Source organism: Triturus cristatus, chromosome 1_2, assembly GCF_964204655.1.
Source record: "Triturus cristatus chromosome 1_2, aTriCri1.1, whole genome shotgun sequence".
NCBI classification, from domain to species: Eukaryota; Metazoa; Chordata; class Amphibia; order Caudata; family Salamandridae; genus Triturus; species Triturus cristatus.
Genome location: NC_140580.1, coordinates 1,163,881,207 through 1,163,893,227, shown reverse-complemented (window position 1 = coordinate 1,163,893,227; position 12,021 = coordinate 1,163,881,207). Strand labels below are relative to the sequence as shown.

The following is a 12,021-nucleotide window of genomic DNA, read 5'->3' as shown; positions in this document are numbered from 1 at the left end:
TTAGGGGTGGTGCTGGCTTGGTGTTGGACACACCTCCTAATCTTACTCATTTTCATGCTGACAAAAGTGGGGCCTGGACAGTGGGGGCGGGCATCTCCAATATCTGGATCAGCCGGGGTCGCATAACAAAGGTGGCAGGGCCATTGAAGCTTCCCACCCTGAAATGCAGTTCCTGCGTGGAGGAGATGTAAATACCTCCGCCCAGAGCAGGCTTTGTTCTTGACCTCTGAGAGTGATGGCGCTCACCTTAGAAGGTCAGTAACTTGTCTGTGGCGGCATGCTGGCCAAGACTAGTCCGTCAACACACTAGTAGTCTGTATGTGCCCTCTGTGTGTGTGTGTGTGTGTGTGTGTGTGTGTGTGTGTGTTTATTAATAAATCCATCACTAGCATCAATGCGTGTTTACTAATATGTGATGTTTGGTGCTAAACATCTGGGGTTACAGTGAAGCAGTCATGTACCTGGGGAACTCCTAATCACAGGTGTCGAGCCCAAGTACTCGTTATGCACTTGTAATATCTAATAATTGACTTAGATGTCACCGGGACACATCCGCTCGAGCAGGTAAGCCCACACATAGGGTATAGTCGACCTAGCCTTAGTTCTGTAAGGCTTGCTGTAGGGGTGGCTTGCCTATACTACATGCAGTGTTTGGCAAGCGTGGCACACAGGGATGTGTGCCATGTCGACTCTTTACTTTCCTCTGCACCAAGACGCGCAGGCTGCAATGGCAGTTTGCATGATCTTGGTGAGGGGGTCCTTTAGGGTGGCAGAAGTCATGCTGTAGACCTTAGGTGACCCTCTTTAATCCCAATGCGCTAGGTACCAGGGGTACCATTTACTGGGCACTTACATGAAGCTTGAATGAGTTCCAGTTGTGGCACAATGGTACAGTGTAGGGGAAGAACACTGATACTGGGGACCTGGTTAACAGGAACCCAGTACACTTTCAGTCAGTTGCACAGGCAAAAGATGGGAGGGCTACTGCATCAAAAACCCAGTTTCCTACAATTGCAAAAATGTAACTTCAAATAGGGCAGCTCAATAAACATTAACACGTTTTAAAATGGGTTACCTTGTGCTTTTACCATCATAATTTATATTAGTTCTTTAGAACAAAAAGTGCAAACTAAGCAACTATGTTCTGAAAAACCCATTCTTTCCCTTGAAGTCCTAAACATCCATAGCATGAATGCAGCATTTCAAGGAAGAGGTTTGGAGATAGGCCCACACGAGCATTACTGTGCTTCTGCAGCCGAACATGTCGCTCTGGGGAAAGTTTGTGCTGCTTGGGGTTCATGAGTGGCCGTGTCAGCCCCCGGTGGAACACTGATCGATTATTGAAGCAGCTGGAAAGTGGCTGATAGATTCCTGGAATGAGAGTGGGAAGTAGAGGGTGGAATGAAGCAAGGTAACAGATCTCTGCTTCAGGGGTTTAGTCTCTTATCACATCCAGAAATCTTCCAGCCTTCCTCTCTGGTTTTACCTGGATGCTTTTGACTTGAAACTGTAGATTTTTTTTGCAATTTCTTCAATTTAAAAAAAAAAAAAAATTGATATGATATTGAATTTATAAAGAATTTGGTATGGATATAGCAGTGCGCTCTAGCTGAGTATCTCGTCTACCAGGTGGCATAGCCGTATGTTAAAAAAAATCCCAGTTTCCTTATGTGCTCTAGCAGACTGATTGGCTGTCTTGCTAAACTGAGTGTTGAGACAATCTGCTAATCCCTCTGCAGTCAGGTGCAACCTGCTGTTCTACTTTATAATTGATGTTCTCTAATTAAGACTGTAGAAACCTATCCGATAACGCAGCTGTCGCTCTCTGGCACAGGGTGGCTTTTGCTTAACTTATGGTATTGTCTTTCAGAATGACGTGCGGCAGAAAGTCCACCTGAACACCTTCGGCTTGTTCAAGGACGGCTACATGCTGGTCAATGTTACGAGACTCCAGATGAAAGGGGGCCGAGACCCCTCGAATCAAGATGGATCCACAGTGAGTTACAAGGTTCTGCTCACAGCATCACTAATTAAGACTACTTCTTGTGTGTCACTGTAACCCACTGACCTAGCCACCATTCCCATGGCTGACTGCGGCCCAGGCCTCAGTATAGCCAACTACAAACGCTTGGGGAATCTGAGTGCGAGATACGAGTGTAGAGATGAAGTAGCTGGGGGGGGGGGGAGGGAGGGGGGGTGGTCTGAACATACTTGATGTAAATGTGATGAAGCAGTGGATATTCGAGGTTTAGAGTGAAAAGGAAAGCCAGACCTACAAGAGAGCAAGAGCAGAACAAATACTTAGGGTATTTGGAGCAGTTAATTCTCTTAATAGGCTATTTGCCTCCTCTCCCAGTGAGCTGTGTTCCCTGCCCTTTGTTTCGGTGGTTGCAGACTCAGTTCGTGGGGGACCGCTGGACAGTGACTGCTCATGGCCCAGTTGATTTATGCTGTGATGTTGGTGTGGGGTTAGGTCGAGCGGTGGCAGTGGGGGGGGTAGGTGGAGCGGTGGCAGTGGGGGGGGTAGGTGGAGCGGTGGCAGTGGGGGGGTAGGTGGAGCGGTGGCAGTGGGGGGGGTAGGTGGAGCGGTGGCAGTGGGTGGGTAGGTGGAGCGGAGGAAGTGGGGGGTAGGTGGAGCAGTGGCAGCAGGGGTAGTGGAGTAGTGACAGAGGGAGTAGGTGGATTGGTGGCAGCGTGGAGCAGGTGGCAGTGGGGGAGTAGGTGGAGCGTGGCAGCGGGGGAGTAGGTGGATCGATGGCAGCAGGAGTGCAGGTGGCAGCGGGGGAGTAGGTGGAGCGACGGCAGTGGGGAGTAGGTGGAGCAGTGGCGCGGGCGTTGGTGGATCATGGCAGTGGGGAGTAGATGGTTCAGTGGCATTGGTAGTGATCTGGCAGCGGGTGGGTAGGGAGTGGGGGTAGGTTCACGTGGTGGTAATGTTGGGGATAGGTAGAGCGGTGGCAGCTGGCCAGGTAGAGCAGTGGCAGCATGGGGTCGGTAGAGCGGTGACAGCATGGAGTAGATAGAGCAGTGGCAGCCGGGCAGGTAGAGCAGTGGTAGCGCGGGGGTAGATGGAGCGGTTGCAGCCGGGCAGGCATCGCAGTGGCAGCATGGGTTAGGTAGAGCGCTGGCAGCATGCGTTAGGTAGAGAGCTGGCAGCTGGGCAGCCACATCAGTGGTAGTGTGAGGTAGGTAGAGCGGTGGCAGCCGGGTAGGCAGGACATTGGTAGCGTGGGGTAGATGGAGTAGTGGCAGTTGGGGTAGATGGAACGGTGGGAGTTGGGGGGTTGGTGGAGCGGTGGCAGCGTGGGGTCGGTGGCAGCTTGGGGTCGGTGGAGCAGTGGCAGCTTGGGGTCGGTGGAGCAGTGGCAGCTTGGGGTGGTGGAGCGGTGGGAGCATGGGGTTGGTAGAGCGGTGGCAGCCGGGCAGGCATAGTAGTGGTAGCGTGGGGTAGGTAGTGCAGTGAGTGTTTTTGGAGAAGGCAGTGGTTGGCAGTACAGGCCATTTGAGTGTGGCTAAGTAAAGCAGTGGCAGTCTGTGCCAACCAACACATCTTGCAAGGAAAGCAAAAGCATGTTCATGCTTCCTAAAAAGTGACCTATTTTTTTAAATCGGTCAGATTCTCCACACAGTTAGGATTATCGTAAATTTGTATATCCACACATACAAAATCAAACCCACATTCTTTTTTATAGTGTAGGACTTGTAAAATAAGTTTGCAGGTACAGCAAGGCTTGAGACCTATTTGCTTTATCAATGCATTTTGGCGATGTGGTGCAGCATCAGTTAAACAGAAAAGAAAAAAAAATGCGCCATGACGCTATTCAGGCATAGCACATACATGTTATGATGCTGCTGGCAGTAGTCAGTAGGAGCGTGCATGTGTGATGACATATGCACCACTCCAATGAAGCTTGACTTCAGAGAAGTCCCTGCTACTCACCTTACCCTAGCGGTATCTGCTGCTCACCTATTAAAACTGTGGGTGTCTTCAGTATCACAGCAATGAGCATCCATGTTTATAATTCGCTCGGCTCTGGCACTAGGTACTAATGAGAAGGGCCAGCAACTCCTGGATTAGCACCAGCGATATCTGAATCGGTGGATGCAGCATTTTCCACTTCTCCAGCTATGACAGATCGGATCCGATAGAATGCTTAAACAAGCATTTGCAATGCAATAGGTCTCGCATTTGTGAGATTTTGAGCTATTGGCGTTGTAAGTGACAATGCCTTTTATTTATGTGTTTTGAAAACCTTCAAGCGACGACTAGAAGTACAAAGTGCACATTACTAAAAGGCATTGTCATTTACAATGCCAATAGGTCAAAGCTTAGAAAATGCGAGACCTATTTCATTGTGAAATGCTTGTTTATACCTTCTTGCACTGCAGAACCACAGACAAATCACACTGCTGTCTCTACTGTAAAAGTGCTAGGCCATGTCTTGCTACAACATGATCCATGTGGGGGCCTGCCTGGTCCTCAGGGTTGTTCTTTACAATACCACAGGTCACTGACAGGCAGCGTGGTACGCTGAAGAGAGAGGCCCGGGCTCCCCTTGATTGATGCCCCAGTCACGCTGTGTGTTAAGTTAACTGTATCGTCAAACTAGTCAGATATCATGATCGTGAGTCTAAACAAGTTCAAGAGAGGACACAGTGCATTTATGAGACCGCACAAGTCTCAGGCAGCACAGCGCACTAACTGCCAACGCGCTCCATGCACTATGCAGCTCCTCACTGAGACGCCTCACAGATGGTCCTTGGGAGCTATAAACGCGTGACCAGTGCACTTAATTGCGGTAATGCAGACACCACACTAAAATGTATTGGTCTTATCCCTGATGTGTGGTACTTGGCAGTGCTGGTCATAGTCGCAAGATGTGAAGCCTGTCTTGTCCTCTCTGTCCATGGTTTGGGTGGGTGGAAGTGAACCATCTCCACTAGAGCCACCCCCCCACCCCCGCTAACGAACACTGGACACAAAGAAAGCGTCTTAACTGAGGGAGCACAGATACACGAAGCGGCTCATCCTGCCTGATGGCGCCTCAAAGTTCAGATGCGAAATAAAAGAAGTCTGTCTGAAAAGTTCCTATAAGAGAAGGACTGAGGCATGCAGTTGTTGTTGGGAAGTGGAGGAATCCGCGAGGATCCGCACTGGTGTACCTCAGAGGCGGCTCTCCAGTTAGGTGAAACCTTTGGAGAAGCGGGGGGGTTGAGGCATCACCTTGAGGTGAGTGAGGGGCACGGGAGTACTTCCTGCCCACAGGGTAGCCCAGCTGTTGCCCTGGTGGAGGAGCGGTCCAGAATGAAACACACTGAATAACTTACCAGCACGACTGCACTATGGTGCGGGGGGAGAGGGGGGAGGTGTGGGTGGACCTACCCGAGCCCTTGGTGAGCCCTGCACCCCTATTCAGAACTTTGCTTTTTAATTGGAAACTTATTTCATGGCACATCACATTATTCACGACGAGAGATATTCTGCCGCATTTTTGCATGCATATGCGTTTTCATGTCGTCTTAATTATAGTTTGTGCATACTTTTGATTTTATTGTACCAGTCAAAAACATTCGTTAGTAAACAAACACAAGAGACCACCGCCCTTCTACCTTGGTTCTATTAATGACTTCACATGCCCTTTAGGAGTGAACTTCTCAACATGAGTTGTGACCGAGTAAGTAAAATTCTCCAGACACTTTTGATTTATTGTATCCACGGACAGCTGTGAGACACCCTCTCGCTGTCTTCTGAGCAATCGATTCCTTTGTGCCACGCATTCTGTAAATAAAAAATATTTTATTACCATATTTCTTTCTCTAAGAGTCTGAGAATGATCTCATATGTATTTATAAATAAGACCAGAAAAACTATACAGGCAGGTGTGCTAGACGCCTGACAAACTCGTTCTGCCCTGGTTGGTTTTTCAGAAACACCACAGGCCTGTTGGGAAACCGACAGATCTTCTGTACTGAGTCAGTCTGTCTTTGAACACAGCCTACCTTTCAAATGCACGTCTGAGAAGATCCGGAGCTTTCACATTTTTAAACCCCCTTAGGCTGCAGACAAAATAAGATGCCACAAAGTGACGGTTGTTTAGAGAGGATATGCTTTTTGACACAGGGCAACATAAGATAATTTCCACGGACAGCTGCGAGACACCCTCTCGCCGTCTTCTGAGCAATCGATTCCTTTGTGCCACCAAAGAAGAAAACTAGGAAAGTGAAAGCGCGCCATGTGTGCGTTGTGCTCCGCGAGCTGTACATGTGCACATCGCCCGTCCGGGCATGTGCACATCTCCTGTCCCCCTTCGCAAGCTAAATCGACAACAATAGATCTTGCAAGCGAGCAGCGCATGTGCTGCATCGCAGGCAAGACCTAAAAATAAGTTTGGTTGCCAGGAGGGCTCAATGTGTCCTCCTTTTTCAGCCAGTGCTTTAGTGTTTTTGGACCTTCACAAAGAAAGTAATTAAGCTGATAATTAGGAGGTAGACAATCTGTTCGCCTTCCAGCTCTGTCCTATTATACCAGGAATATACCGAGAAGGGGCTGTGCTTTAACCTAAAAAATGCTAGCTGGATCGACTCTGTGTAGGGCAGGCTTCTAAAGAGATGTAGTCTGGCAACTGTGCATGGCCTAGTCCACAGGAAGGGTGTGGTTATCAGACACTCATGGATGCTGTCGGTGCTTTCTCAGGGATTTACAGGCTAGGCTACTTGATATGCTGTCTGGTTGTGGACATATATAAAACCCGAAACTCAGTCCATTGGAGGAAGTCGCGCAGAGGAGGGCTGTGACACATTTGCTCAGCCTCTCCTGATTTCAGCTTCACCAGCAGTCTATGACGTTTGAGGCGAAGGACTTTTCTCCCTCAACTGATCTAGCCTTGCCACTAGAGCTGCAACCACCACAGCGCAAGTTTTCTCACCAGGCTAGAAGTGCAGGCAGCATCAGGGTTTGTAGTCACTCACCGATAAAAGCATTCCCTAAACCACTTGACTCTAAGGTGCTCAGTGCTTTAGTGGAAGGAGCAGCTACTGGGATTCCCTTTGAATCGTAGGGACACTACCTCAGATCAAAGCCTACCTACCACTCTCCATTAGGCCCCCGCCTCTTCTCCATCCCTCTCCCTCTTCCCCTCCCCTTAACCGATCTACACAGAGGCTGCAGTAGCACCACTTCTTGCAGGAGGGATGGATTTCTTGAAAACATTCCAGATCTCTTGGAGATCCTTCTTGATGAGGACACACTGCAGGATATTGTGGCACACTATTGCGCTTTTAGCTGCATTTTTGTGACACTGTATTTTGTTAACATTTCTTTGTTTTGGGTTTTTAGTTTAAACTACCAGTCACCTTTGTATAAGATATATGTATGGTCTTATTTTATTTTGAAGGTTTTATATAGCGCTGGCTAGACCCAGAGGTATCAGAGCGCTTTACAAGATAAGGATAGTATAAGGCACATAGGGTATAAAAGCATATGAAAGGTAGTGCAACAGAAATTTGAAATATACAGAGTACAAACAACATGAGTATTATACAAAACCAGATAAACCGGGGCAGTAGCTATACATTTAAGTAATTGGGTAAATGGTGAACAGGGTAGATAATTACTGAACAAATATAGTATGATAGATAAGAAATCATGAGTAGGACACAGGTTAGGAACCCCAATAATAATTGAGGAGGTGGGTTTTGAGGTCTTTTTTGATACTAGAATAGGAGGGATTACAGCGCAGGTATTTGGGGAGGGCATTCCAGATAATAGGGACATTACCAGAGAAGGAGCGAGACTGTGAGGATTTCTTTTTATGCAGAGGTGGGATTAGGAGTAGGGTTTTGGTGCTTCTCAGAGGTTGAGTGGAGCCCGCAGTGTGGAGTTTCTTTGAGAGGTAATGCGGAGTGTTTTGGTGGAGGACTTTGAGTAATGCAGGCGGTTTTGTAGGCAGATCTTCCTTCGATAGGGAGCCATTTAAGAGATTTGAGAGCCGGGGATATATGATAGAAGCGTTTGCAGCCCGTGATGAGCCTGGCAGCAAGGTTGAGCACAGCTTTGATTGGAGCTAGGTGTTCCTTGGATTCCATTAAGGATGGCATTACCATAATCAATACGTGACAGTACAAGCGACTGAACTACGAGTTTGAAATCGGTGGGTATGAATGGTTTGATTTTCTTGAGGTGACGGAGAGTGAAGAGGGCTCCTTTGGCAGACTTTTTGATGTGAACATTAAGGGTTAGGGTGTTGTTGATAGTGATGCCAAGAGATTTGATGGAGTTGGACAGGGTGAGTGAGCAATTGAGTGCATTGAGGTCAGGGATCCATGATGGAATGGGTAGAGGGTTATTTTTGGGGGAGAAGAGAATGATTTCGGTTTTGTTAGTGTTGAGTTTGAGATGATTGGAATGGAACCTGGTTTGGATCTTGGTAAGGGTGTTGTTCAGGTGTAAGATGTCAGCATGAGTTTTAATCTTGTAATAGATTTGGGTGTCATCGGCGTAGAGGTGGTAATTTATGCCTGCTTGGTTAAGAATGAGGGTGAGGGGTTCCATAAAGAGGTTAAAGAGGGAGGGAGAGAGAATAGATCCTTGGGGGACTCCAAGGGAGACAGGAGTGGGGGTAGAGAGACCGTTTTGAATTTTGATTTGCTGAGTACGGTAATGTAGATAAGAGATGATCCATTTGTAGGCGGTGCCATTAATGCCGAAACGATTCCTAAGCACATTAAGTAGGGCTGAATGGTTGACTGTATCGAATGCTGCGGAGAGATCAAGGAGTATAAGAAGGCAGGTCTCGCCATTGTCAAGTGATTGATGGATGTCATCTATGACATTGAGCATTGCCGTTTCAGTGCTGCAGCCTTTTCTGAAGCCAGATTGAAAGGGGTCGAGAAGGTTGAAATTTTCTGTGTGTTTGTCTAGTTGTAGTAGGACACATTTTTCAAGTACCTTTGAGAGAAGGGGGAGGTTAGTGATGGGGCGGAGATTATTTAGGTCATTGGGGTCAGCATTGGGGTTTTTGATTATGGGCGAGATTTGACCAAGTTGAAGGGAGGAGGAGGACACAGCCGGTGGAGAGAGAGGTGTTGATGATTTTGGTCCAGAATGGGGTGATGATGTGCTTAAGGGCAGGGACAAGGTTGGAGGGTATTGGGTCTTTTGTGTGGGAGGACGGTTTTATATTGCCGATTATATTGAGGACTTCAAGCTCAGTGACGGGGAGAAAAAGTTGAGCAAGGAGGCATTGTTCTTAGGTTGAGATTTAGGGGAGTTGGTTACTGGAGATGTGGAAGGTGAGATGCCTGTGGAGTGGTGGGGGTGGGGGGATGGAAATGGGTGGTTGAGGAGGCTCGCTGGGGAGCGGTAGGATAGAGGGCAGAGGAGAGAGAGAGTGTCGTCTGGAAGGGGGGATGTGGAGTAGGCATTAGAGGTGAGGACAAGATTGGATTGGAAGTTGGAGGATAGTTGTGTGGGAAGGAAGGATTGGTCAATTTTGGCAATTTTTTTTCGAGAAGAAGTGGGCAATTTCTTCACATCTGTCTGATGAGGCTGTCATATTAGGAGGTGCGGGGGAAGTTTGGTTTCGGATGATTTTGAAGAGTTCCCTGGGTCTGTTTTTGGCACGGTCAATTTGAGTGCGGAAGAAGGATGCCTTTTCCTTGAGGATGTATATTTTGTAAGTGGATCTAGCATGTCTGAGAAGTGCAAGATGGGAGGGTGAGGGATGGTGTCTCCAGGTTCTTTCTGACAGTCTGAGTGCCCGTCTCTCATTATTTATCTCCGTATTAAACCAAGAGTTTTAGGGGGTGTTTCTTTGGTTTTTGAGTTTAGGCGGGGCTAGTTGGTCAAGAATATCTATAACAGTATTGTTAAATAGTTCAGTGAGCTCATTCGCATTTTGGGAGGGGGGAATGAGAAGAAGTTGAGCTTGGAGTTTCGATTGTAGAACACCTGGGGGGATGCCTTTTAGGTTTCTGGTCAATTTCTTAGGTCTGGTAGTTTCAGGGGCGGGGAGGTTTTCTGACGTAGCAATGGTGAACAGTATAAGGTGATGGTCGGACCAGTCAGTGGGGATGATATTAGTAACGGAGGTCAGATCATCATTGGACAGAATGACGTCCAGTATGGATCCTTTAGTGTGAGTTGGAGATTGGCAGAGTTGTTTGAGTTAGTTGATTTCAAGAAGTGTAGTGAGGAGGGAGACGGTGGGGTCATTGGTATCAATCCAATGGAGGTTGAGATAACCAAGAAAAAGATTTTTTGAGTTGGATAATGCTGATTGCGCCAGTAGATCAGATATATCAGTCTATCTTTATGCCTAATGCAACGAACAAGCACACACCCCCACCACCACCCAAATATATTATACACACACCACCACTCAATACATACACACCCACCACCACCCCCAAACACATCAATAACACCACACACTACAACCACCCACACCACCACCACCACCACCACCATGTTACCTGAAATCACTCTGTGCCTTCGACCTTCCGCAAAGCCCTAAAAGCTTGGCTTTTCTCCAATTTTCAGGATATCCTTCCCGTTAGTCGCACATGCTGTACATCTTTCACTAATTCACAACATTTCACAATTGCATGCAGTACAATGCAAAGAGGCTGGGGTGGGAGTTCTTTTCTTCTCAGTCTGGTGCAGCTCATGCTCAGTAATAGCTTTTTTTTTTTCTTTTTTGTTTTATGTAGGTCACATTAGGATTTGTAAAATTATTGGTCATGCTTTAGTGCCTTCTCTTAGTTGAAGTATCAAAGCATTACAAACTTTTCTGTCTTGTGCTCCGTTTCAGGTCTTAGTATGCATGTTACCTTAGTTGCTATGTGTCTTTGCTGGGGGGCTGCACCCCCCCCCGCCCCACCCCCAATTCGATCTTGGCCCCAGTGGTTGGGGTCCCTAGGGCCTATTAGGACTCGAGGAAGGATGCTGCATGCCCCTCTCTCCATAATATATGTTTTGGCCTCGGAGGATGGGGTACACCAGGCCCAAAGGCAACTTTATAAAATAAGGTACGGTCCCAAGGGATGAGATCTCCAGGGCCTATTAATGCCGGAGGAGGGGCGCTGTGTGAGCCCACCTCCCCTTTTTAATAAACTACGGCCCCAGGGGATGGGGTTCCTGGGGCCTAAAGGCTTTGGGAGTGGGCCATGCAGGACCCCCTCCCTTTTTAGGTCTCGCCTGACCCAGCGCATGCGCTGGTCTGGCGAGACTTATTGAGAGGGCTCCAAAAAGTGCTACCAGGCCAGCCTAGAGCCACAGTGCATGTGCGCGGGTGCGCGCGCCGCACTTTACCGACATTACTTTCGGTTTCGTGGCCGCACGGCCGCTTTGATGTTTGTTCGTGATCGTGATCACTTTCGCGGCCGCAGGGCCGCTTTGCATAGCCAATAGGTATCGCTTTTGGGACCTTATAAGTATTTAGTTATGCAACTGTTGCATGGCTAAACACTTATAAGGTCCCAAAGGCGAGCCCTATTGGCTATGCCAATGCTTGTTTTGGTTGTATTCAGGCCCAGGGGATGGGGTCCCTGGGCATATCAGGCTCGGGAAGGGGGGTGGGCCTATCGCCTCCCTTCCCTTAGATTTAGGCCCCAGGGCCATGAATATTCCCAAGGTGAGGGGAAACAGAACCCCCAATATCTGGTGTCAGACAGTTCATATGAGATGTAATGCATGACACAGTACTGAATACTGCCCCAGTGGGCAACTGTTACACAGGTCCCTGCCACCAAAATAAGCTGCTAAAAGGGGCTGATATAACAACCATAGGGGGTAAAGGTGTACATGCTGGAAAAAAGGGAGGGTTCGGTCCTGTATGGAGGCCAATAATGTACATTCGCTTCCAGGGAATACTCATCAATAGTCATAAGCACCGAGTAGTCCCGCCCCGCGCATGGACCCCCGGAGCATATACAGGAATACGTATATATTCATATTTTTTGTCAAACCATTTTTATTGCAGGACCAAGGATATTGTACAGTAACCAGAACGCATGTCAGTG

The 12,021-nt window shown here is 48.0% G+C and overlaps 1 protein-coding gene across 3 annotated transcripts in view; it reads left to right on the top strand.

Annotated features, from left to right (window-relative positions):
- GPR107 (G protein-coupled receptor 107) overlaps positions 1-12,021 on the top strand; it is a 254,849-nt gene that overhangs the window by 31,362 nt on the left and 211,466 nt on the right. For 2 of the 3 annotated variants that reach the window (XR_014965462.1, XM_085613975.1), the window contains exon 2: positions 1,871-1,996. Coding sequence is in view for 2 of the 3 variants with exons in the window: in XM_085613975.1 (XP_085470101.1) it covers positions 1,871-1,996 (126 nt within the window). In the remaining variant the exon portion in view is untranslated. Of the gene's footprint in view, positions 1-1,870; positions 2,009-12,021 lie in introns of all 3 variants that reach the window. The other variant, XM_085613973.1, reaches the window with a different exon arrangement.